The sequence below is a fragment of the Plectropomus leopardus genome, chromosome 3, assembly GCF_026936395.1.
Source record: "Plectropomus leopardus strain MGB_pleo_1.0 chromosome 3, ASM2693639v1, whole genome shotgun sequence".
Taxonomy (NCBI): domain Eukaryota; kingdom Metazoa; phylum Chordata; class Actinopteri; order Perciformes; family Serranidae; genus Plectropomus; species Plectropomus leopardus.
In genome coordinates this window covers 14,213,178-14,240,979 of record NC_142178.1, presented here as the reverse complement: position 1 = coordinate 14,240,979, position 27,802 = coordinate 14,213,178, and the positions used below count along the sequence as shown (strand labels likewise).

The 27,802-nt window shown below is 39.7% G+C and overlaps 2 protein-coding genes across 11 annotated transcripts in view; one reads left to right on the top strand and one right to left on the bottom strand.

Annotated features, from left to right (window-relative positions):
• LOC121942575 (mitochondrial calcium uptake 3a) overlaps positions 1-15,791 on the bottom strand; it is a 37,725-nt gene extending 21,934 nt beyond the window's left edge. For all 10 annotated transcript variants that reach the window (XM_088075671.1, XM_088075670.1, XM_042485823.2 and 7 more), the window contains exons 1-6: positions 15,445-15,791; positions 8,594-8,741; positions 7,083-7,114; positions 5,802-5,880; positions 1,995-2,042; positions 90-172 (exon numbers count right to left, since the gene is read on the bottom strand). In XM_088075671.1, coding sequence (XP_087931797.1) covers positions 90-172; positions 1,995-2,042; positions 5,802-5,880; positions 7,083-7,114; positions 8,594-8,741; positions 15,445-15,711 — 657 coding nt within the window. In that variant the 5' untranslated portion in view covers positions 15,712-15,791. The remainder of the gene's footprint in view (positions 1-89; positions 173-1,994; positions 2,043-5,801; positions 5,881-7,082; positions 7,115-8,593; positions 8,742-15,444) is intronic.
• A 3,707-nt stretch (positions 15,792-19,498) lies between these two features.
• LOC121942554 (fibroblast growth factor 20-like) lies at positions 19,499-24,034 on the top strand. Its single transcript, XM_042485798.2, has 3 exons — positions 19,499-21,575; positions 22,536-22,639; positions 22,768-24,034. Exons 1-3 carry the CDS (start codon positions 21,239-21,241, stop codon positions 23,011-23,013), a joined length of 687 nt encoding a protein of 228 aa, XP_042341732.1. The 5' UTR covers positions 19,499-21,238; the 3' UTR covers positions 23,014-24,034.
• The last annotated feature ends 3,768 nt before the right edge of the window (positions 24,035-27,802 follow it).

Below are 27,802 nucleotides of genomic sequence, written 5' to 3'. Positions count from 1 at the left end.
CTGACCTTGTCCTTTTACGATGGGAGCTAAACATGATGTTAATAACATATGAATTCAGTCATTACATGGATTTTCTCTCAGACACTCACCACCAAGAACTCCCTCTTGTCAACCATCTGGTTGCCGTCCGCATCAAACATATTGAAAGCAATCTTAAAGCCAGCATGGGGCTCTAGAGAACAGAGAGGAGAGCACATAGGGTGAGTGTGTGTATGTGTGTTCGTGTTAAAGGCAATTCCAGAAATAGCATGGGAAGAAGTGGCATATAAGCTGGACACAAGGGAGATGGGTTGGGGGGATAAATCTATATAGTCTATGTTAACATTTGAAGTTTTCTATACCACTCTATCCATTTCTCAGAGATCAGGTATAGATGATCAGATAAAGCTTGCGCCTCTATTTGTCTTTATTCCAGAAATATGAGAACGCAAATGTTTGCTTCACATTAACAAAAAAATACTAAAGACATTTTTGAACAAAGTAGAATAGTTTCTAATTTAGCTTTTGTTGAGTTTTCAACTTGAGTAGGAAAGTTCAAGACATCATACATACTCTTTTAAGATAAAGGGCTGTACTGAATTTCTTTTATTTTTCATACTTCCCTTTTAAAAGCAAGCAGGAGAACAGTTTTTTAACTGCAGTGAAAATGTTGTTTTTTAAAGGCAAAATGACAGAAGTATGGATAGAAGCTGAATGTTTTGTGAGATACAAAACATGATGTGAATTTTACAAATAATTATATCTCTATTTTTTAAATAAATTTGGACTTAACAATATTTTGGATTTATTGGAAATGCTTTGATCTCACAAGTCGGAAGCAATCCAGCACGGGCCACCACTGGAATCTAATTCTGCTAATTTTATAATACAAACAAGCATTAGTGTAACCTCATCTTTATCTGCAGCCCTGCAGAAATACAGAGTTTCAACAGAATGAGGACACATGCAAAAGTAAAAGAAGCTGCACAGTATTTAAATGTTCGACTGCTGATTTAGAATTTTAATGTCAATGTTATGAACGGAGCTTTGAAGCTTCAAACTATTTCGTACAGCCCTGGTATTATTATTGAAACGCATGCAGGTACAAAGAGCTCATGACTAGTTAGAAACTGAATTTCAGTTATCAATAATAGTTCTTGAATTACTTGTCATAAATTATCTATTACTTTTCTTTATCTTCCCATCTGAATTTCAAATGAACATTGATTAAATTAAATCAAACGGCAACAGCACAAACCCTTTCCTGATTAATGTGGTCGTGATTAATGGCTCTGATGTGAACGCTCACTGAGCAACACCAGACACAAAACTCCTGTGACTTTCTCTAGGAGGAAGTGTCGCTGCAGATTTCATTTTATTCAGTTCAGAAAAGGGCAGAGACAACCAAACACTGTCAGTGAGCTGTCATTTGAGCATTTACAGGAGAAAAAAAAAGACTTAAATTCCTGATTCTGAAGGAAAGAAGAGTAGACATAAACAACAATTCAGTGTACAAGTTAGGTTTGGATTCACACAACTTTATTGGTCCCAGGATGGGCAATTAATTTGCAGTGTCCCAAGTCCATATAAACAACATTTAGTTAGTGAGTTTTTTTAGTTCATATACATGGCCTAGTAAAATAATATTGGGTTCTCAGACAGTAATGAGCTCAATAGTTGTTGTTTTGTTTTTTTTAAAGGAATAAGCGTCACATTCCTGTCTATATTTAAGTTTTGAAAGGTAACAAGCAGAGGTATTTTTCTCTTCTTCTCGCTGTCTCTCTCACTCTCTGTCTTACCCCAAGGGGAAGGGGAAAACCACCAGATTTGTGTCATAATGGCCTCTCATTAAGTTCTGGGTGGGCCTGAGTATAGTTCATATCATATACCTCAGCTGACCCTGTCCCAAAATAAACACAGCGTACTGCTACAGCAAAGCAGGAGAAACATAAAATAAGAAAGTAGAAGATGAGATGAGGTAACGGAGGATGTGTAGAGAGACTAAATTGACTCACTTGTCAGGATGCAGAGCAGGAACAGGTACTCTGTGTATGAGATGATGCCTAGTAATGAGACCAAGACAGAGAGAGTTAAAGAGAAGGTCACATTCAGCACACACACATACACACACACACACACACACACAATGTTTACAGATGTTCAAAGACCGCAGGCCTCATGACACACACACACACACACACACACGCACATAATCCTTCCTTTCATGAAGATAGCATCTTAAAATGTGTCTTCTGGAGCTGAGCTGCCACAGTCATTTGGCCACACACCGTTTATTTTCTACACCCCAAGTGTCCAATGTAAAGACACTGGCTGGTAGGTGTATGTGTGTGTGTATGTGTCTTTGTTTGGATAAGCAAGTGAAAAATGTTTTAGGAGGTGATCCTTTCTTGCCTCAGGCCCATTTAGGAATCTTTGTAGCCCCATCTCATCTCTCCCTCTCCGTGTTTCGCTTTCTGCCTGATCGTTCAGATAGTTCAGGGTGACTCGCTTGAGTGTTACGGGAGACTGCTTTCCCATGTGCATTTGTGTGTATGTGTGTGTAAGTGAACCTGACACCAGCTGAAACCAGTGTGAGCCTTGTGTTTTCCTGATGCCCGACTGCTTTGTGCAGAGGAGCTGGTTTGGAACTGAATTCTCTTTTCCCCGTGTAGCCTGAGCCATGCAAAGGGCAGGAAACACCCTCTGAAACTACTCGGGTTTCTGAAATGCATTCGGCATGTTTACATTCACATACTTTCAGTGATATGCTGCTAAATAAAAAGGTGGGCACTGATCCAAGGTCATATATATAATAATAAGAAAAACTTTTTATGTCAATTATCAGTCTCAACTAAATTAAAGTTAGTTTCATAGGACTATGTATGTTATCTGCATATTATCTTCATATTTACTTACTTGTATTTATTTTTGCAATTTATTCATATTTGCAATGAGTTTGTACATTTCAAAATGTTGGCTTAGACTAACAATATGCTCATGACTTTGATGCACAATAAAATGCAATTCTATCTCTAATTACCTAAAAAGTTTTCTGCAGGAAATAATGATCACTCATAAAGATTCTTAGAATGGGAGCACTGTTTTATGATCATGGAAAGCAATTTAATCACGGCTACTTCACAGGTAAAATGCTTAAAGATCCATCAACACCACTGCCAAAACCATATCATTCCTTGTAATTAGGGCTGGTCAATATCTATATCATATCAACATCATAATATCAGACTACATATTGTCTTAAATTTTGGATATCGTAATTTTGTAAGTGTTGTCTCCCTGGTTTTACAGGCTGCATTACTGGGAAGTGAAGGAATTTTCTGAATTTACCGACATTCTAGCTCTTCTATTATTTGATTTACCCACTTTGTCATTATATCCACATTACTAATAATTATTGATAAAGAATCTCATAGTTTAAATATTTTGTGAAAGCACCAATAGTCTATATCGAGGTAACTGGTAAGAAAATATTGTGATATTTGATTCTGTCTGTATGACCCAGACCTTCTTATAATATAGAAGCATTATTGGAAAAACTGATCCCCCTGAGAATCAGCAGCACAGTGTCCTGCAGCTTTCAGCTGACTTTTGATTACATCAGTCTTGACAACTCTTACCAACTCTCCACATACAGCAGATGTTCCTCGCTTGAAAATTCACTCAGGTTCACAGTGAACTACCTAGCTATGTGAAGTGCCACGAACAAGGAAAACAATAGCTGGTGAAGAGAATTAGGCATCAAGCAAGCAAAAAAGTCCCAGATATTTTTGTTGGTGTTGGTGGACCAAAAAAAAAGCTCAAATGCAAATACATTCTGGACTTGCTTTTTGTGAACACATTAACCGTAACATGAAAAGATGATAGTAAGTTAGAGAAATAGGAAAGTCTAGTTTACTTGTATAAGCCATTAAAACAGATGGTGCCTCAATGGGCTTAACTGCCCATATCAATAATTGTTCCTGAGTAAAAGACTGTGCCAGATTACTGTGTAATACAAGGCCAACTAAAACTGACATATTGTAAAGCCAACCACACATACACGCATGCACACAAGCGCGCACACACACCCCCACACACACACATAGTGAGCAATGTTCAGGCAACACTATGCATTCCTTTGTCTGACACATAGCTCTGTCATTCTCAGAAATCCAAAGCCATCCCAAGGATTTTAACTGTCCTCGCACATCATGGCATGAAGAGGAGAGCATGTCCTAACATCAGTGCACACACTCTCTCTCTCTCTCTCTCACACACACACACACAGAGTCACACACCACAAGAAATACTTATATGGCATATTATTTACATCTACGACAGAGTTGTTAGAAAACTGGAAAATGTGTGAATGAACAAATGAGTGGCACAGAGGTAATAACAGTAAATAAGTATACTGCAGATAGAGAGGTATTGCTGAATTCTGATAGTGTGCGCTTGTGTGTGTGGTCTTGGCAATATGCCACCGGCAATTTGAAAAGACATGCACTGTATATAACTACAATCTCTTCCTCTTATCAAGTTAACATGAGGTATTAGGATAAGTTTACAGATTCTCTCTCTCTTCTCTTTTTCTTTCTGAACTTTTTCATTCCTCCGTCTACTTTGTCTGTTTTTTTCTGTATGTATTTGTTTCTCTCCACTCTATGTACTTCTTAAATTCCTCTTCCTTCTCCTTTTACATGTCTAATTTTCATTCTCTTTCTCCTGTCTCTGTCCTTTTCCCTCTTCTCCCCTGCACCTTCTCATTCTCACCATCTCTTTTTTCTTTTAATTTCCTCTCATTTTTGTCTCTGCTTTTTCTGTCCTCATCACTCTGATTGAAAAAAATAGGATAAGGGAAATGCTCCTGGATACTGGTCCCTGAAGTGTAAACGTAACACACACTCACACTCACACATAAGCCACAAGATGTAAAACATTAGCATGGTAGAGGAAGAGAGGGTATGTTATATTTAGCATCTCCCAGAGTGTGTGTGTGTGTGTGTGTGTATGTGTGTGTAATTATCACTATGGGGGCTCACTCCCAGACTGTGTGATTCCTCTGTTACACTCTCCTGAAGCAAATGCTTTAATTAGGGGGAGCTTCTCTCCCTCTCTCTCTGTCTTTGGTGCTGTATAATTTGTTCTGTTCCCATATGCAATGAGGAGAGAAGAGGACAGGAGAAGAGAGGAGGTTTATTTTTAGTTTTTTCAGCAGGTTGTTTGGCTGTGAGGAAGGACAGCATGGCTCCAACCCCGGATTAGAGACACCTACAGTGACACATACACATACACACACACACACAAGCTCACAAGCACTATTTAGTCACACATCGTCAGGTAAGACCTGGTCATCATACACACAGAAAAGTGTACTGAAAATCTGCAAAAATGCTGTAAAATGTATAAAACAGTTCCCCACTTACTCCTCATATCAACAGAAAATTACGCTGAACACGAGTCACAGTGAAATTGGTATATTGAGTATATCTATGAAGCAAATGAAACTGTAGTGGTTAAAGAGCTTCAAATCCTAATCCAACAACATTCACTGACCTTGTGATTATTTGACTACTCTGATAACAATTAATATGTGCTTTTTAAAGTGTGTGTGTGTGTGTGTGTGTGTGTGTGTGTGTGTGTCTGTGTGTTTGTGTGTGTGCACTTGAATTAGTGAGTGCAAATGCAGTCAAGGTGCCTTTGCTCCTGTGTGTGTGTGTGTGTGTGTGTGTGTGTGTGTGTGTGTGTGTGTGTGTGTGTGTGTGTGTGTGTGTGTGTGTGTGTGTGTGTGTGTGTGTGTGTGTGTGTGTACTCTTTCTGACCTCGTTCTCTCAGGTTGCGGAACAGTTTGGAGGATCCTCTCCATACTGGGGGAGTTTCTGTTAAAATCTTCTCCAGCTCCTGACACACACAAATACACAATTTACAAGTGAGTTGTACCATACAATTACAAATCTTTAACTTCATATATCAAACAATGAATTTTACATAACTGAAACAGAAAGAGAGGGTATCGTCTAATGGAAAGAGGGAAAGGATTCACAACAAAATGATCCATCTTGACATCTTATTTATTCCGGTATTGTAATATTGCAAATGTTCTTTTTTTTGTAATCAAGTAAAACTGAAGGATTTGTTAACAGGTAAAATTGTATTGCAAATATATTAAGTTATATGTGGAGAGCCATTTTGTATTTCTTTTTTTGAAACTCATGAGCACTAAACCTCTACTGGTCGTAAATAGGAAAGCTGTGGAGTTTTTGACCACTAGTGGCACTATGGAGCAATGTTTGATTATCAGGTTTTAGTTTTGCTTGTATCTCGAGCTCTATTAGAATGACCACGGAGGTAAGACATCACACATCCCTGCCTACAGCAGAGCAGTAATGCCACTGTGTACTTTATGTATCCATGTTCTCCACTAAATGCACTGAACATGTTTCATGTGCCTCATTGTGTTATACCTTTAATAGAAACAGTAAATGGAACGTGCATGAAGTGTTTGTTCTACATGATGTGTTCAAGGACCGTCAGAAATGTGATGGTCCAATAATTAACTTTTTTAAAGTTTCTGCAGTTTCTGGCAGTGGTGTCATTTTTTTTGGTGGGCCTGTGGGTTTTGAAGACATGTTTTCTTCAAAAATAAACAAAACATTTTAAAAGATAAAAAAAAAAACTGCCAAAATTTCTTGGAAGAAAATATAAAATAATTCCATTTTTTTTGACAAATAAAAATAAAATAAAAAATAAGAAAAAAAGACTGTGAAAGTTTTTAAAAATCACCAAAAAAAAGTAAAGGAGAAAAAAAAACTGCCAAAAGTTTGAAAAGAAAAAGAAATTTGGACCCAGTGGCTGGACCACTTGTTTCAGTTTTTGTGCCATGCAGCAACCATTTTGTGTTTTCTGCACCAACACAATCGAAAAGATATCAGACTTTGCATCCAGTATAACATGCAGTGTTTGAGCCACTTAAGGCTTCAATAATACTGTGCAATAATGCATTGATGCTACTCTTTAACAGTCCTTACAAAACCAGAGTTTTAACTTTGCAGCAGATGTAACATGCAACAGCAGAAGACAGAAGCATTAAGAGTGTCTCCCACCTGTTTGGCCAGGGACCTCCAGGGCCTCTTGTCTGCCAGAGAACAAGACAAAAGAGGAGAGAAGAAGAAGGGAAAGAGGAGAAGAGAGTTTGGGTGGGCTTGGTCAGATAGCATCTGTATGATCTAGAAATGGGTCTTAATGTGCCGGGTACAGTCACAACACACACACACACCAGCACACACAAACACACTCACTGTATATACACTGTCATCATCACAGGCCCATTTGTACCGTCTAAAGTGCCCTGTGCTTGTCTTTGTAGTATGTGGAATGTCCCTGTAAAAGCACATACTACTTTTGTTCTGTTTTATACAACAAAGTTCATCTAATTCAACTTCAAAGGGGGCATTAGAGGATGTCGGCTGCTGAGAGGGTATGTGCGGCTGTATCGTATGTCAGTGAGCCAGTGTAGATGTAAACACACACATACAGGTGCACAGTTTGCACGCAATACAATCACATGCCGGCTGAAGAAAAGAATGGTAGCTCTATTGGAAGGGTACTTAAAACAACCCCAACTTTTAACAGCATTTTTAAACCAGTTGTCGCAAAGTTAAAAAAAAAAAAAAAGAAAAAGAAAAAGTTAAGTGTGTGGTTTATATATTTACTGGTTAAAAGAAAGGGTGAAGGCAAGCAACTGGAATGTGGACAGGTCAAGTGTGTGTGTGTGTGTGTGTGTGTGTGTGTGTGTGTGTGTGTGTGTGTGTGTGTGTGTGTGTGTGTGTGTGTGTGTGTGAGTGTGTGTGTCTGACTAACATTAACCTCAGACTAAACAATAGCTGTAAAGCCATCTGCTTTGAGGCTGGCTGGCCAGGACTAATCTGTTACAACTGGCAGCAGGCTGACAGAAACAGCAAAGACATGTTGTAATCCAGTTCAGTGTTTTAAACTAAGTTTAAGTAAAAAATAAAAAATAAAAATGGGATCTATTGTACACCTGGCACTGACATCCATATCGTGACATCAATTTTAGATGAGAGAAAGCCAGTTACAAACTAAAAATACTTCAAATTTAGATGGCTATTGAAAGCACATCTAAATTTGACACATTATGCCAGGTTAAAATGGGACCTGGGTCATAAAAATAACTGAATAGCTACATCAAACTGAAATGTCTTGGATGCAAATAGAGAATGTAATTTTTCTAAAAGTAACAAGCCATTTTCTAACTTAAGTTTAAAGACACATTAGCCTAGGAATGCATGTTTTTTACACAATACACAAACAGCAACAATGATGTACTTGAGGTTAGGGCTGCAACTAATGATTGTTTTCATTGTTAAATTAAGCTATCATTTATTTTCTTGATTCATCAATGTGTTGCTTGGTCTATAAAATGTCAGAAGATTGTGGCAAATGTCAATCAGTGTTCCCCAAAGACGACATCCTCAAATATCACGTTAAGTTAGAAATATTCAGTTCACTGTAACAGAGGAGTAAAGAAACCAGAAAATATTCACATTTAAAAAGCTGGTATAAAATAATTTTTTTGTGAGTCAGTGAAACATACTTCTCGGTTCGCTCATGGTCACCGACTCGATGAAGTTCTGTGGAGTCATGTACAGCTGCCCTTCATACTCCACTGAGCTGAACATGCGGAAGCGATGCTCATGGGACGACATGTACACGTCTCCATCCTCAAAGTCAAACGATTGTGCCTGCAGACATAAAACCAAAATATTGTGACAATTATTGACTGTGTTGCCCTCTTGATTAGCAATGCTTTTTTTGAGGATATTTTTTTAATCAAAAGATCTTAAGGCGTTTGAAAAGAGATTACAAAATTACAAAACAAACAGAACAGTCACCAGCAGAGACAAAGCAATCCCACTGGTGCAATATATATGAACAGCATATTTGGTGATGCAGGCTATAAAAAGGTGCATGTAAAAATGTACTTTCACTATTTAACATCAGATTTAAATAATCCACTCTTATCCCCCTTTCCGCCAAATAAGCTCTTATTCTTGAACCAGTTCTGTTAAGGTTCTTGGAAACTTGCTGCTATCTAGCGAACCAGCCCGTATTTCCACCAGCCGTGCCTTTGTAAACAAGGATGTGTTATTAAGGAAGGGCATTGCTCAGTGCATAACCAACAAGTTCTCACTGCAAGACGTCTAGATATCCTCCTGTGTCTGCTGTTGACGCTCCAGGGTGCCGCAACCAACGCCAGGAAGTCAACAAAAGCACATGGTACGGATTAGGTTACAAAGGCATGGGTGGTGGTTAGGTTTAGGCATCAGAAGCACATGGTTGGCTTTAGGAAAAAAACATCATGGTTTGGCTGTACATTCATGCAGGAAGCATGAAGCAAGGTCCAGGGTTAGTTAGACCCATCTACCACCCCTCTGTCCTGTACAGACTTTTAAGTTCCTTACATTACGTCGTCAACGGTAGAATTTTTACGTGATGCCATCCAGCAGCTAATCACGCAGCTACGACAGGATCTGTCTAGCTGCAACTGACACAACTGACAACGCCAATTCCTGTATCATACTGCAACGACAGTTGCCATTCGGGTAACTGACAACATATCGTAACACCACAAAAGGTGGCTTTTGGTGTCGTATCTTACGCTGACATCTTTGATTAAGCGTCATGATTTGATAACTTCATTATTAGAAGGGGCAGGCACAACCTAAGTAAACAGATTAAGCAAGATGGTGGACTGCATTGATTACCAGCAAACATTTGTTCTGTTATTAAAGATGTAGCATTTGTGAAGCATATCAAGCAAACTATTAAGAGACCACGGCATGCTCTTTTTTTGTCTGAGGGTTTCTTACTTGACCTCTCCATCCTCTTTTACCAACCTGTAGAAATTGATGTCGTCATGTTGCACATTCAAGATCAAGGAAAACTTATTTTGGTTTCAACTGAGAACCAACTTTTCAGGTTTTTAACCAATTTATTGTCAGTTGAAGTGATCTACACAGTTTAAAAGTAGGTGCGGCAGCCAGAACAGGAGTTGGTTCAATGTTGGTGGAAAAGGGGTGAGTGCTAAGTTTTAATGATTTTAAACTGTATGTGGCTTCCCTGTCTATGAAAAAAGAAACTCTCCGGTCTTTTACACAGACAGCAGAATCTAAACTGTAAGTGCTGCCTTTCTCCTTTTGAACCTCTATAATGAGGAGAGCCATCTACTCTTGGCATCAACTCTCTCCATTTAGCTCTCTGAGAATATAAACAGTCAGCACCTCTAGCGAAGTACAATAACAGGAGAACAGGGGCAGGCACACACACATACACACACAAATACTTTGTCACTACTTTCTACTTGATTAGCATCTCTCTTGCTCTGTGCGGAGCCAGGGCTTCAACTTGATTAGCTGCAGTGTAGGAGAGCTGCTACGCCAACAGATTGTGCTGCATGAAGCTGTGTAATTAGCAGATAGGTTTCCAAATTTAAACCTGTTTGGCCGCGGGGCCCAGCGCACTGAGGTTCCTGCTCTGCTCAGCTAACATGCTAATGAGCACACAGATTCATTCATAAAGCTTTGATGCTGCCTTCACCGAGGGGGATTTTGAAGGCATGAATAGGAGATGAGTGCTCGGCTTCATGGGAATGCACCGTAATCAAGTGTAAGAGCATCGACGCCCATGGCTTTGACTCTCACTAATGAATGAAGTTTGTAAAGTTCTGCAAAGGCAGCTAGGTTCACCTGCCATGCTGCACAACATGATGTGAAAAGCAGTGTAAGCTCCTTGGAAAAAAAATGTCACAAATTTGAAACGACAGTCAGGTTGGTACACTGTGTTCTTGTGTAGTGATGTCAAGTAGCCACAACTAAACCTGCTCCCGTAGTTCTCCTGACTGCTGAGCAGATGCTCCAGGTGTTTTCCCCTCAGGCAACCCAGTGTTCTCCATACACAGCTGCAGCTTTCAGTCCATCTCCTCAGTTTTCTCAGAGCTGAACTCTCCATACCCTACTCCAAAATGGCATCAAGTTATCTAGAGATGTCCCGATCAGATCAGAAGGATCGGTATTGGGCCCAGTCAACGCATCTGTTAATTGATTGGGATTGGTTATTTTAAGCACGTGCCTCGTTTGACCCTTTATTTACGTGTACGGTCACACAACTGTTGTAACGGGAGAACATGATTGGCAGCAGAAATTCAGGTTTTATTATAACGCTGCTACTCCGAAAAGTAGAAATAGATTTTTTCAGGTTTAACTTATGCTGCTACACCACTTTAAGTGGAATTGAAATCTTTGTTGTTCTTTTTTAGTGACCTCGTTTTCATGTAATGTTGTATTATGTGGAACTGTAACCGATTTTTACTTGTCGTCACTGGAAATGTTAAAGTTTTGAAGTGGACCTGTCATATGGCGTTAACTGCTTCTATTACAATGTTACACTCTGTGAATGTGAGAGCAAAGTCTGAGGAAGTTTGTACTTTGTTACTTTGTTGAAAAAAAAACAAAGGCTGTACTAAGTGGATTTGTGATAAGAGCCACATAAAAGCATTTTTTAGTTTGTTTACTTTGTTATTTTTATAAAAAGTAAAATTAAATTAAATTGTCAAGCATATACACTGGATTGATTTTAATAACTTTAAATGTAATAATTTGTTTCTTCAACTCCTGTACCCTTTTTACAAACTCATGGGCTGTCTCGGCTCGGTTTGGTTTGATTTGGCACGTCAGCCCCGCACTGCAGGGATTCGCGTCTCCATTACAGCGCAACCCGCTTAAGGGTGTCTTTGACTGATGACATCTTTCTTGAGTGATGACGTTTAAAAGCCGCTGGCTGATCTTCAACTTAAGTGCCGCGTTATTTTTGCTGCGTTTTTCTACTACGGAGAGAGTCCATCTCTGGTGTGGCTTGGCATGCTAAAACTGACAAAGGAAACGCAAAGCAGTGCGGCATAGATTGACTGGGCGCGGCCAAAAATGGCAAACTAAAAGGCCCACTGCCTCACTTTCCTTCTGTCATGAGCCTGTGCCTCTGAGACCAACAGGATCCAAGCTGCTTGCCTTTCCTTAACCTTGAGGAGTCTTTCCAGCATAAATGAGAACACAGCTGCCAAAAAATTCCCAAGAGATCCCGTGTCAGTTTGGGTTCAGCCTCACCCAAACGCAGCCCAGCATCACTCACAGAGCCATTGTCTCCTCATGTGATTCTCTAGAGTCCAGACTGCCAATCACCCAACCAGACATCTTGTCACTCTGTACGCTAGTTCAGAATCCAGACAGGATTGTTTTGCTTATTTTATTACTATTAATTCTTTTTTGTTTTTATCCGATTAATCGAAAAAATAAACTACCAATAAATTGATTATCAAAATAATCGTTAGTTGCAGCCCTAGTTCTGTCCGTCTCATGATTCTGTATTACATAGCAACCAACTGACCGTTTGCTTAGCACCACCCTCAAACGCCACAAGCCAATCACATTTTTCAAACAAGAAGGCAATGAGCAACTTCAGAAGAACTGAATGAAAACACATTAGCAAGAAATTAGTTAGAGTATCCACAAAATTGCCTGTAAATTAGCCAAAAAAGAAAGTAAAGTACAAACAAGGAATGGCGTGAAAAAGGTGCCTAAAAAATGTCTAATAATTCTGTTAATTCATTTTCAATATGTAACTGTGATAATTCTATAGTTTTTCACTATTGCTTTCCTTTCATCCTTTTTCCCAAGCATCTTTTAAATATATATATATTTGAAATCTAAAGATTTCTTGCAATTTTTGGAATATTTCTTGCCAAGTTGCTCATTGCCCTTTTCAAATGTTTTTGACAGAAATTGCATCGATGTATTCAGGGTTCACAGGTTTAAATACTCTTGAAACTCATCTTAGAGAGAGCAGCACAAGAAAAGCGATGTCGTTCCAAGTTTCAAAGGGTTAATGCATGTAAAAACTTGTGTTTTCCTGCAGCTTTGTTCCATTTTCCTGCAAGTGAGATCACCCAATTTTCTTAAAGCCTTAATCTTCAGAATCCTCTGAGGCTACCTCTACTGAGGAACAGATGGCTATGTTCCTCTTTTCCCACTGGAGCTATCCCGTTCCCAAGTTGGGAACAGGATAACTAGTTGGCTATGTAGCCAACTTGTTTCCCAGTCAGGTCCTCTTATGGGCTCACCTGCTTCTAAACTGGCTGCTTCTCCTTTATCCCGGTGTCCCAAAAGGCAGATCTTTTACCCCTGACAGTACAGAAGATCTGCCCTCAAATCACAACCTGCATATATTTTACATGATATGACTGTTTTCACAGTTTTAGATGTATTTACTGCCCTCCAAAAAATCATATTTTCTGAACCAAGGTTTTATATTACCTCATAGCTTAAATGTACAGTTGGGTACAAACATAAACATCAGACCAGACTCTGGTGGCAAACACGCCAATATCAAAGGGCAGGGATCAGGAATGGGCCCAAAACAACTTGATCAGGACACCCCCATTGATCACAAAGCACCTGATCAAATACATATTCACTAGTTAGCTGCCTAATATCTGGTGTTGCTGTCTTACTTATTATTTAGTGGTTGTTGTTCCATATGGATGAGAATATTGGTGTAAATGTACTCTTAATATGATGAGTATTCTGTTGTTCCTGACTTGTATCATTTATAAACTACAAGCTGATTTCCAGATAACTGTTTGAAGTTCATTGGGTTGATGCGCTACTAAACTCGTGGAGCCACAAAATGGTATAGTGCGTAACAACTAACTATGACGCACTTTCACAATATCATGATATAATATTACAGTTGTATCATCTTTAACTTCAAATAAATAACAAGAAAAACAGAAATGTATCAAAGTGCATCTTCAGCCAAAAAGTGACAACAATGAACCAAAAATAGGCCGATGCTCCTTACTTAAACTTAGGTATGCATATACAAACAAATCCCAAAATACTACATATGCATGCAAATGTACATTGCTTTATATGAATGTGCACATACACACATAGGTATTGTATGCACCCATGCACTAAAATTAGCAGCAAATGCAAAGATGTGGGAACTATAGGGCTGCAACTGACAAATTTTCCTGTCTGATTAATCAAATATATTATTTTGTCCAATCAAGTCGAAAATTCCGAAATTTTGCATTTAAAAAAACAAACAATTAAACAAAAACAATTAATAAATTATCAGAATTGTTACCAGTTATTTTTCTGAATAAGATGACTGTTTCAGCTTTACTAGGAACTAATCGTTAGATACTGGCAGTGGTTAGAGGTAACTAAGAAGAGTAAATTTACTCAAGCATTGGCCTTAAGTACAATTTTGAAATATTTTACTCTTACCCTTTTTAAGCTATTTGTAAGCTATGTGCTGTTTTGAAGAATGTCCTTCCTCTGTTTAAGTAACATTTGTTGTATTCCAGCCATGCCTTGTGCCATTATTTTGTTATTATTGTATGTAATGTTTGTGTTCCATACCATGTGATCATGGTCTTGAGTCACATAAACAAATGAAAAGTAAAGAAATGGATGAGTTTATCCATTGAGCTAGTTTACACTTCTACGTCTGGACATCTTAGAGGAAAATATTTTCCTCAAGTACATTTATTTTGACCGCTACAGTTACTTTAGTTGTTTTATTTCTCCAAGACATGTTATTATCTTATAAAATGCAGACCATATAAAAGTCATTGTAATCTGCTCCAATTACTGCTGCAACATTAACATTACGTTTACATGTTAATACATTACTAATTTAACATAATATAAAGTTGTGAAAAGGTTGCTTCTACATAGCAAGTAACTCTAATATTTGACTGTAACTTTTGATACTTTTTTGTTTATTTTTCTGCAAAAGGTAGTTAAGTAAAAACTTTTAATGCAGGGCTTTAACTTGAAATGGGGTGTTTTTAATGTGTGGTATTGCTAATTTACATTTAACATAAAGAAGAACTGTTAAATTATGCTATTCAATAACTGGGCCGTGTAGGTAATAGTAACTAATTTCTTTACCTTGTTTAAAAGTGTTACTGAATTTGAATTGTTGCTGTGAGCAGTTCCTTCACACAGCTTTCTGCCTGACTGACAGTAACATCCTCAACGTGTTGTCATTTCAGCACCAGCGCGAGCGGAGAGCGCCATTACTGCATCTGCGCGCGCACATCGTCCTGCAGCCAAACAGTGAGCAAACTGTTTCCACTGGGCGTACTGGGAATGAATGACACAGTTTATCCGCCCGAGAGGAAAACATATAAACTGCTAATCACACCATGGCTACAAAACACAAGCAGGCCCGTCTACCTAGGCCCATGTGGGTCGATGGAAGGATGAAAATACTCTGCCTTTCCTCTCAGTGTTTTTACCCCACAGAGGCCCCTTTGACAACACTGAAGACATTTTTTTGCAAACCATGTCGTTACGTGTCACAAAGTGAACCTCCTACCCTCTCCTTCGCTTCAACGGTCGGTATGGACGGTAACGGCAGACCGTTGATGCTGTGACTCCCCATCCTCTTCCTGCCTCTGCCGCTCCTCATATCGTTGTACAGGTAAAGCGCCACGGCGCCTCCCGTAGCGACACACATTCCGACAGCCAGACACCTCCCTGCCCTGCCTCCACTGGCCGTCTGACCACCGACGAGCTCGCTTTTCGCCGTCGACCAGAGGTTAAGCTTACTGGCCAGCGTTACCACTCTGCGGAAGGCGGCCATTGCTGCTGTTGTTGCTGCTCCTGCGGCTGCGGCTGTGCTGCTGCTGCTGTGATTATAACTTTGCGGGCAGCACTAAACTATCGCGTTTTCTCGCCTTTATCGCGAGATCTGCGGGCACTGATGATGCTGAGGTTGAGAGCAAAGTCTCACACACACACACACAGGGGACCATTTGGTACTTCACTAAGTGAGAGTGAGTGATTAATTTGAACAGAAGTCAATCATAAACAAGAATGTAGTCAAAGACAAACAGTGGACTCCATTCACTCAGTTTACATGCGTAGAATTTAACAAATAAACTGAAGTGTTGGCATTCAGTAATGTAAAACTGATGTAGCCTAAAAAGTGTCATGAATTGGCAGGAAATCATATTTTACAATCAGATCTTTTGCTTTATTAAAAAAAGCATGTTATAAGTGAAAAAGTAAAATAAAAATCCTGCATTAAATATAGAGTCTTAATCAGAGAGATAACCAGTGCACCCGTGGCTACATTTTTATTCTATTTGATTTTAAGATTCATGGTTTTATCATTTTATGATTTAATGATTTTGTGATTTAATTATTATTCATAATTCTATAATTTATGGTGTTGATAATATTGAGCTATGATGCTTCATTATGTTTTTGTTTGCTTTGAATTGCTTTTAAATGTCATTTTATATTGCCCTTTTATATATTATTTTATATATATATATATATAATGCCCTTTTTGTAAAGCATTTTGTGTTGCTTTTGTATTCACCAAATAGGAACCACGCAGGTGGAACTAATGTGTTTTCATAAACAGAGGGTAAACAAACAGCTAACAAACAACTAACATTGCCTTTTAGGTAGAAGCATGGCCGCAGAAATGGAAAGTTGAGTATTTTTTGGTCAAAACATAAGCACATGCATTTATTTCATTTGTTTGTGATTTTTAAATTACCTATATGATACAAAATCAGCTGGCCCCCAGATATTTTCATATTATTGAATCTGACCCCCATAAAAAGTTTGGACACCCATGGCCTACTCCAACGAAACATTTGAAAAGGAGCCACATTTGTAAGTGGTCTTTTAGCTCAAATATCTCACAACATGTAAGTTTACAATTTGGAATAAACTTGAAAGACATCTCGTTTTACATGGGGGAAATTATAAGTAATCATTGATATCAACATATTTCAATCTTCACTTTTTAATGAAGGTCAGTGGTATCAAATTTCCAGTGGGAAGTTCAGGATGAAAGGAGCCATTCGAAAGCAGATATCAAACGAAAATCAAAGATGAACTCTTCATTTAAGTCTTTACATTTGAGACTAATGTTAACCTGATGGGGCTTTTCTTACGACTTTGATGCTGGGAGAATAAAGGGGAGAAGCCTAATAGATGGCCCTGTCACCTGTTCACACATGAAGCACGGTGGATCACTCTAACCTATGAGCTCCATGTAGCAAAAAGTTGAAAACAGATCAAACAATGACTATCAAAACCTTTTCGGTACAAATAAACCCTTTAAAGGGTTGAATATAGCTATTAAGCCTTTAATTTGTTCCTTTGATTTTTAATTTGGTCAAAGTCTAAACAAGATAAGCCTATTATGGTGTCTAATCATTACAATACACTCCCTAATTGGTTGACTGACTGAGATGTAAATGTTTAACAATGAATGCAAAATTACGATTGACATGTATAAAGTTCTCAAAAGTTGAATTTTGACATCTAATTTGTAATTTAATTTAATAACAGAGCTTCGAGCAGAAACATATTAGGTCCTTTGATAATAGTTTGTCTAAATAAAGAACAAAAAGCATTTGTTGTGGTTGATTTTAAAAGCCCAGACCTATCTGGGCACATTAAAGTGCACTGTAAACTCTGACAAGTTGGTCTTACTTAAAATAATCTTGGAAACTGATTGCCTTGAAAAAGGATAGTAAATTTAACCATTAATCGTAATTTTTGTTTACTTTATATCTATTTGTTGCTTAAAATTTAGCTGTATTTTTTACTTAATTTTGTGTAGTTGTTGCCACTTAAACAAGACAAGTGAAATTACCTTGTTTTTTCCAACAAGTTAGCGACTTGAGTAAACCAAGTTAGTCTGACTTAATTTGGTCATGACAGAGGAATTAACCTATGATGAAGTTCTACAAGTTCTGTTTTGTTAAGATGGTTAAGAAAAATACAAATATGACTGACCTGCTTGCAACCAGCAGAAAACAGATATATAGCACAATATACATGGTTTACTGAAGCTGCTAAAACTTAAAAAGACTGCTTTAATTAAACTTGTCCTTTTTAAGTCGCAACAATTTAAGAAACTTCAGCTTAACAATTAGATATAAAATAAACCTAAATTTCATCAAGGCAATCAGTGTCCTAGATTTTTTTAAGTATAATCAACTTGTCAGATTTTATATTGGGGTTAGAGTAAAATCTAAAGAGGTCTAAGCCATTATCTAGGTGGCATAAAGATTAAATTATGATGGAATTAAACAAGTCTACATTTTGATAGGGGCCTTCTGAATCCCGCTTTCAAGGACCCCTGGATTTCCCCAGACCCCAGTTTGGAGACCACTTGCATTAATAACCTCTAGGCTATACGTATTCAGTTATTCCATTATCCAGGCATTCGATTAGGTTGTAATTTCTTTGTGTGCGTGCGTGTGTGTGTGTGTTTGTGTGTGTGTGGGTGGGTTAGTGGGTGAGGGGTGGGGGTATAACCCTGGGGGCCTCCTCCTCCTCCATGAATGTTATAGTGGCTGCATGGTTGGCTTCACTCCGTGTCCCATGTCACAAACAGGGCAGTAAACCAACATAGAATATATTTTAAAGCAAACCATGTGACCCTGGGAACCGTTTCCTTGCACATTGAAAGCGCGCATAGAAATGTGGCATTGTAGTTGACGTCTTCATAGTGGCCTAGTCGATAACCAATGCATCAGGTTCTGATCAGCCTGGAGGCGATTTCAATCGATTTTGTCCCCTTTTAAAAAAGTTCCCTTTCTTGCTGGTCATAAATACTAATGAAGCGAGGGAAAGGAGGAGGCGGAGGACGGACATCACACACACATATGTCCACTCAGTCTGTCTGTTTTACGCACACACCCAGTGAATAACGGGCTTTTTCAATAAAGAAAAAATTACGCACAGGCCAACCGTTGTCCCACAATGCCTCCGTCTTTCTTTCACGCTACAATAAATAAATAAATAAATAAATAAATAAATAAATAAATAAAATAGAAAATCGAAACGAGTACAAAATGACCTACGCATCGCGACCACACGCGCACACAAACACCTCTGCACCTTAAACCCATTCATCAATGCAACTCCCAAGGGAGGGGGCAGCTGTGTGTGCGCGTTAGCTGTGTGCGCGAACGTGTGTCTGTCTGTATAGCTGCCAAAATCAATGCCATATACTATGGGCTGGAACACGGGCCCCCGTGCCACTGTTTAGATAAAACCACAAGAAACACAGACCAAATTACATGGCACGAAGAAAGAAAATTGGTACACTTTTGTTGATCCTAGCTATAAGTCAAAACCCCACATTTGACAATCATCAATTTATCTTCATATTTTGCATTAGTCTGATACAAAAAACGCATGTAAAGATTCGCAAATCTTAATCTAATGCTTTTCTGCAGAAAAGCATGGAAATAAAAATATTTAGCTTGCAATGTATGGCACATATATGGTCATTATGTTCACAGTTATGGTCAATAAAAAGATGTAACAAACCTCGTTCATTTACATAAGGAATTAACAGCTTCTGAAGCCCTTCAAGTGTCAAGTGTCGGGGTATTATAAGCTCGAACTTCAAACAGGTACTGTATATTCCCCTCTTCTGGTTGTTATTGCCTGATCCCCTTACAAGATCCCTGCACTTTGAAGCGTCTGTGTCTTTGATTCGTCTTTTAAAACCACAATTAAGGATATATGGGCTCCTGCGCTGTTCAAAGCGCAGTGGAAAGATCAATGAAGGGGATTGACAGTCAAGTGATGGCGTTTGCACAGGTGTGTGTGGGCGCGTGTGTGCGATTGTGCATGTTTGTGTCTGTGCGGGCGCTGTAAACGCGCGGCTGGGTTACATAAAACGAGGGCAATAAATCAACAGCCGAGTGCGAAAATTACGCAAATGGGGGCTTTCCTCTCTCTCTCTCTGTGTGTCTCCTGCTGCACCTGAGTCATTTCGAACCAAGGGGTGTGGGGTTGTAAAGTGTTAATGGTGTAATGGCAATATCACTTTTCATGCTGTCTGACATATATATATACTCTCTCAAATTCAAATTGTATATTAGCACGAACAAAAATGCTGTCACCAAAGCATTTCATAAAACAAAACAAAATTACTTCACATATACTAAATATATTCATTAATTCGATATATATTTAATTTCCAGGTTAATCTATCTCTCCATCCATCTGTCTATATAAACATACACAAAAACACACGTACATACATACATAGCGCGCACGCACAGACACACACACACACACACACACACACACACACACACACACACACACACACACACACAAACAAAATCAGTATAAAGTGAGTAAAGTAAGCTAAATGAAAAGGCAGTGTGAGCTGCTGTGTTGGTTGTCTCAGGCTGTGACATGCACTGACACATCTTGCTGCTTCTATGGTGCTGACACTATTTCCTCCAAATATATATGTAATATAAATCTGGTCAGAGAGTGTATCAAAATCTCTCTTCTACTCTCTCTTTCTGTACGCTGCTGACATTGGGTCATATGAGCTTCAGTGTAACTACTGTATTGTTGCAAGGGGAAGCGGGGGGAGAGACCTGTCGTGCTCATTTTATTAGTAGTTTTAATTTCCTCTCCAAGTCCCTGCGCACTCCGCACTGAAACTGAACATCAAAGGTGAGACAGGAGAGCGACGAGTAGAGGGATGAAGGGCCGCAGATTCAAACAGGAGCAGATATTAAGCCATAAAGGGAGGAGATCGGGACGCATTTGCATAAAAAGGCAAATCAGGGTGAATTTCCATAGGGAGTATTGCGTTATATAGATGCTGAGTGCACTGCGCTACATGCTGCCACTGGAGGAACTGAGAGAGCTCAGTGTGTACCGCAGGAATAGAAAGGCTGAAGTGAGGAGAGAGAGAGAGAGAGAGAGAGAGAGAGAGAGAGAGAGGAAAACCCTGAAGTGCACCGGAGCAAAGGGGAGTATCCCGAGGTGAGGAAGAGAGAGAGGGAGCGGACAGAGGAGTGGAGAGAGGGATAAATAGCAGAAGAAGAGAGGAGAAGAAGGGACACGAGCTGCTGCAGCCGGGGATACCTGCATACATCAAGATAACGCGGGAGTTTAATCTCAATTAGATGTCAATCTAATTAACTGTGCTGCTGGTGACTGCGCCAAAACGCACACTCATTGGGGATTTTCTCCGCCCAACTTTTCTTTTCCTCCGCTTCTCGGGCTGACCCCCTCGCTCGCTGGTTCGCACCGAGGCTCTTTGCTTATCACTTGGGTCTCCTGAGCTGTAAAAAACCGCATCGGCTGTCTTATCTGTGATGGGGGCAGCGGCGGAGGTTGGGAGCTTCGTCAACGGATTTCTGGACAGCTTTGGCCCCGCGGGTGCCGCTCCGGCTCCCGTTGGCTCTCATTTCGTTCTCACCCCAGCCGGGGCGGTGGACTACAACTCGGTGACCGGACTGATGATGGGGGGACACGGGCGGCAGCAGCAGGAGCACCTGGTGTCTGCGGAGAGGCTGTCCCGGAGCCTGGCGGACCTGAGCCATCTGAAGGGGATTCTGAGGCGGCGACAGCTCTACTGCAGGACCGGGTTTCACCTGGAGATCCGTCCCGACGGCACCGTGCAGGGCACTAGGAAGGACCACAGCAGATTCGGTACACGCCCCTTTACAAATAAACCTATAATAAAAGTAATAATAATCATGATCATCATCATTGATATGATTATTATTATTATTATTGTTATTATTATTATTGTTGTTAGTAGTAGTCTATTGGGGAATTACTGTTATGGGCTCTATTGTAAGATAGTGTCTGACAGGTATCCTTATGATAGACGCACTGGAACACACACACACACACACACACACACACACACACAGGTAAAGTTTAGTGTAATATTTCTGTGAGTGATTAATAAAAACTATCAATATCATATGATAATAACCATGCCATACAAGTTAGTGTAATCAAATGCTACATGCAGTGGTCCACTGTGATGGCAGCTGCTGCTGTTGAAACACTGAGCTGTAGTCTATGGTACTAACAGCATATGTTATACTGCATCATCAAAAACATAATTTATATCAATATGAATAAGCTCCCCAGAAGGGGCATTGCTTTGTGTATTTCATGTTTAAACATTTTTTCACCACATTTCCTCTTTGAGATTAGATTGCAAGCTTTTCTTTACTCTTACCAGCTTATCTTCATTTATCAAGATAAACAGCTGCAGCTTACAGTAGATCAAAAAGAGACCTCTGAGAGATTTCTTTTAGTGCTGGAGGCTGTAGCACTTCTGGCACTTGATTTATTCCATTTGAGACTTGGATGTACCTTCATGCCAGAGGCCATTCCAGACACCCAGCCTTGCTTGTCAGAGTCAGCTGGTGCCGTTGTTAACTGTACTTTTCTTTTTTGCAAGTGTGGGTCAGTTACACTCTCACAGGCGATACTTCTTCAGATGTTCCATTTGGCCTAAATATCTAAATTATCTCACAAATTAAAATCATTTTTTATGTGTCTTTTCATACGTGAGTAAATGTGCTTATCGTGAGTTGTTTTGAGCAAAAGGTTCTGACAAGTGAATCTAATGTGATATGTATATGTGTGCAGGTATCTTGGAGTTCATCAGTCTAGCTGTGGGACTGGTTAGCATCAGAGGGGTGGACAGCGGCCTCTACCTCGCCATGAACAGCAAGGGAGAACTGTATGGATCGGTAAGTGCACACGCTATTAAGCATACACTGAACACACACATCCATCTGTATACCAAATCTCAACATATCCAATTTGGGTCCATTTTGCACCACTAAACAAATCTCTTCCTCCACCTGTCTTTCTGCAGGAGAAACTATCAGCAGAATCCGTTTTTCGGGAACAATTTGAAGAAAACTGGTACAACACCTACTCGTCCAACATCTACCGGCATGGAGAAAAAGGTGCATTTTACTTTGTTGCTCTGAACAAAGATGGGACATCCCGGGATGGAACGAGGTCAAGGCGACATCAGAGGTTCACTCACTTCTTACCGAGGCCTGTAGACCCGGACAGAGTACCAGAGCTATACAGAGACATACTGGGCCAGAGCTGAGACTGATGGGGTGTTACCTTGTCCCTGTCAGAGCCAGTCCGAGCTGAAAAGCAACCCAAGTGCACCTAATCCCAACTCCTTCTTGAGGGAGATGGAAGATCTTGGACAAAACAAGATCACAAAAAGTGCACCAAATCAACACTCCGATAGCATGGAGGAAGGAAAGAGAAGCTCTATGAACCAGACTAGCTGGGGAGTTTGACTGACCAGCACCAGGAATCTTCTGTAGAAGATGTGAGGGCCCCATGACAGACACTTGGGCCCCTAATATAGCCCCTTTACCGGCCAATGTAAAGGGTCCTGGTGGCTAAAAAGACAATTTCTGCAGGTAAACTGAATCCGAACTCCCGCTAGTCCAAGCTGCATGTTCAAGAGGACAAAAGTGTGGGAACTAACGGGTGAGAATAACAACTGACTGCTAGCTTTTTACTGCTGTGGCTTTCAATTTCACTGTTTTCATTTATTTTGTTCAAAACACTACTGTGGCTGCTAAGTAAATGATTTATTTAAATGCTCAATCCACTATACAGTGTGGCTGGTTTACATAAAAAAGGTAGTTTCATGCACTGGAAATCAGTCACGTCTGTTGGGGGAAACGGGTCTGAGAACTGGGGGAATCATCTTTATCGGACTGTCTGTTGGGATCGCAAGGATGGATTCCCTTTGAAACTGCTCCAAAGAGAGATGCTGCTCAGAAAATATGTCTTTTCTACAAAGTGCATGAGAGACAAGAGGAGAAGGACTGATTCAATGGAGTTTTATATGGACTTCCTCTGTGGTGTCCTGTGGTGGAATACTGCGCGTTCAGATGGAAATCTAGAGACTCATTCTCGAACCCAGTGAAGGAATTCTGTTGTTCTCCCACTGACCGCAGTCAAACAACGAGCACGGGGCCAACAAGGACACCTTAACAACCCTGTCAACAGATTTTATTCTTATTTATGAATTTTTTTTTCTTATGACATACAGTATATTTATTTCATATATTTATTTATTTTGAGAATATATTTTTACAGGTATGACTTAAAATAAAAAAAGATATTCAGAACAAGCAGTGAAAGATTTTTCTTTTATATTTTGTCATCACAGTATGAACTGCCATTTTCCATTCTCTCGGTATGATTGAAGAGGTATATTCATATCTGCAGTGAATGACCTTGTGTCATATGGGTCAGTGATAGAGCCATATCTATCCAGTCAAAAACAGCACACTATTGCCATGAGCTGTTAATCATGATTTGCTTGGTGATAAACGATGGGATGACATTTTTCAGCTCGTCAAGGCTGGCCCAAATTTTATTTGGAGCTATTGTTGGAGCAACAGGTACTACAGTAAGAATGTACAGTAAGGGCTACAGTGAGAAGGACTTTTTGACTTTTTATATAATATTTGCTTAAATGGTTGCAATATCCTGGCAGTAGTACATGAAACAGAACATTTTTTCCCCTTCCTCCTCGTAGTGCTTCTGCGTACACAGCAAAGAGAAGTAAACAGAAGACTGATGACAAAAAGCATGCTCTCACTTTCAGAGGTCTTCTTCCAGTTACTTGTCTTTACCTCGTACACTGCTGTTCGCAGTGCAGACACTGACATTGCATTAAAAAACTTATCTGCTCTAATTGTTTCTTTTTAATTCAGGCCGGTGAATTCTTGCAAATGCCATTAGAAGCACCAGGAGGAGCCAGAGGAGTATAATTTTTCACTCAATACATGAACATGATGTTAGAAAAAGTCAAAGTATCATGTAAGTATGACTAAAACTGGACTTTTAAAATACATGTACATGTGTAAGTCCAACTGAAATTGCACTAAGTTGAATTTTGTTGAATTTCGTAGACTAACACACGTAGATAATACGGTTGGAGGTCACTTTACTCCTTCATGTATACGCCTCAACTGGACCTGAACTGGCCTAGGCTGCTCATGCTCTATAGTCCCGATGCCAGGCTTTAAACCGGAAGTCGAACAGTAAAAATTAGTAGAAGACAGCTGGGAAAAACAATAGAAGAGCAGAAAAAAAAATAACACAAAGGTAAAAAGTAGAGTACTGACAAAATGTACAGCACTGTAAAGTTACCCATGTTGTCACCATTCAACATGCAGTTTGTTTGCCGATTGATCTATTATACATACCAGACAAGCTAGCAACCGGAATAAGGCCCAAAAGCAACTAACTGAAGGGGCATATCGCCACCCACTGTGGCGGAGATGGACATACTTTCATCCAAAAATGTATTCTCTTCTGGTGCTTGTATTATGAGAAAAGGACAGTAGTCAAATTAAATGGCCTAATCGAGCTATAACTGTAACTCCACTTAATGGTGCATGTCAATGTACTGAGTGTCTGCGCTGCAGCAACAGTGTACATGGCAAAGACAAGTAAACAGAAGAAGACTGATGATAAATGCAAGCTTTCACTTTCACAGGTCTTTGTCTGTTCACTTGTCTTTGCCATGCATGCTGTTGTTTGCAGTGCAGACATGGACACTGCACTAGAGACTCCTTGGATCTGATTGGTGGATTCATGCAAATGCAATTTAGAGCCGCAGGAGGAGCCAGAGGAGCATGATTTTTCACTGATTATTTGTCTTGTGTACTACTGTCAGGATATAGTGACAGATTTAACAAATATGAGAAAAAGTTATTTTCTAAAATCAAAGTTACCTACTGTAGCTTTCAAGCCCCACTCCAACCAGTGTTACCGCCTGTATTTTTTTGGGTTAATATTCTTTTTCAAACAGAGAATAGAGGTGTACTTAGTAGTTCAATGTAATCCATTACCATGGTAACCATATTGCCATTGTAGTGTACGTGTCAAAGTGATAGCATGTGTAGTGATAGTGATCACTCTTGCATAAGTTAGGAGGCAGAGAATTTCTTTTCCTTCAGTTACTTCTGAGTAAAGACTTCGTAGCTTAAACATTTAACTGACGGTATTAATTTGCAGAATCTATAATTTGATTTTTTTTCTGGCCTAAAAATATGTCACAGTTAGATGGGAAAAAGAGAGACATTGTAAATTATGAATGAGACAAAGGTGACAAATGGTTAAGAGTACGATTCAACAAAAAGAGATAGAGTGATGGGAAAGAAGGAAAATAACATGAAGTCATCTAAGTGAGGAGACAGACAGCACGCGCTTCCTTTGACAGACACTGCAATTAGACAAGTGACTGGCAGGTCGAGAGCACCGCCACACTCTTTCATCTCCCCATCATCATCACTTTATCCCTCTCTTCATCCGCCTGTCTTGGTTGAGTCATCCCTTTTTCGTATGACACCTGAGACTGAATTGACCAGATGTCACTGTGGCAAAGGTGAGAAAAAGGCTGCTATGAAGATGAGAGCTTGAGTTAGAAAATAATAGACTAAGGTGGAATAAGAGGCATATGATTAATAAGGGGATGATCATTTTGCAGCCTACTGAAGGCAGATTGTGGGTTGAATTAAAAAGTGCATTCCTGACCTTCGAAACAGTAATTGACTAAACAATCTCATCTGAAGGTCCAGAGCTTTCAATCATTCAACATATCCTCGTACATTTGGCATGATATCTTATGATTTGGCACCCACCTGGTTAGGTTAGTGTTAGATTGAGGAAAAAAAAGTCATGGTTGGGCATCATGATGTGTGTGATGTGACTTAAACTCAATAGGGCCACAAATGCAAAAGTTCTAAATATTGAAATCTACAGCTATGACTGGCAGTTACTTCCAAAACGAAGCAGCATTTGGTTAGTAAACTTACTACATTATTTTGTTGGGTTACAGGTTAGATTTAAAAAAAAAAACCTGTTCAGGAATGTCTGCCAAGCATCCAAACAGACCAGTGCAATAACTATATGATCTTGATCAACAGTATATACTGTATGTAAGGAATTACTCTTTGCAGCACAAGAACAATGCTGTTTCTTCTACATGCATCATTAGGTAAATTATTATGAAGCAAAGTGGAGTGAAACTGGAGTAAGCATAATTCAGTTACCAGAGCTCTGTAACTTGTCAATCTTTTAAATTACCTTGGCGCACCTTAAGCCCCCTTCACACAGGACTAGAATTACCTAGGGACCACGTGTGATGTAGGAATTCACCCCCACATAATGCGAAGTAACCTTTGTTCTACTTTGCACAGGATAAGTGCTCTAGCAAGCTCTATAGTGTTGTGAGTGAAGTACAATGCATGAACCCCCCCCACTGTGACATCCACAGCACCCTGCGTACTGAGGATGGGAGCAGAAAGGCTCAACAAAGGCCTCACTGACCTTACACAGTACCGAAGCAGAAAAAAACTTGATGCCTATCAGTCTGTATCTGTCCTCAACATCTGGCCAATGTTTGCCTGACACTGGGGAAACACCATTTCTGTCAGATTCATCTCAAATTGTTTTATGTCTCCAGCTGCGATTCACATCAAGGAGATATTGCCATGTACAGGTCATTGCCAGCATACAGGCTCATCAGTTGTTCGGTAACATGTTTCAGATAAGATTACAGGCTGCTGCGGTTCACATCTGCCCAGTTGTGCAGGCAGAAGCATGGCTACATTGTGTCTAGTTAAGACACAGCTCAGTGTGTGTATAATCCTTGAATAAGGGTATACAGTGTAGGATGAGATGGAGAGAACATCAGACAGACAGCGCCTGAGTACCAGCATACACGGACCGAGAGTGTATGTCAGACACAGAAAGAAAGAAAGAGAGAGAGAGAGAGAGAGAGAGAGAGAGAGAGAGAGAGAGAGAGAGAGAGAGAGAGAGAGAGAGAGAGAGAGAGAGAGAGAGAGAGAGAGAGA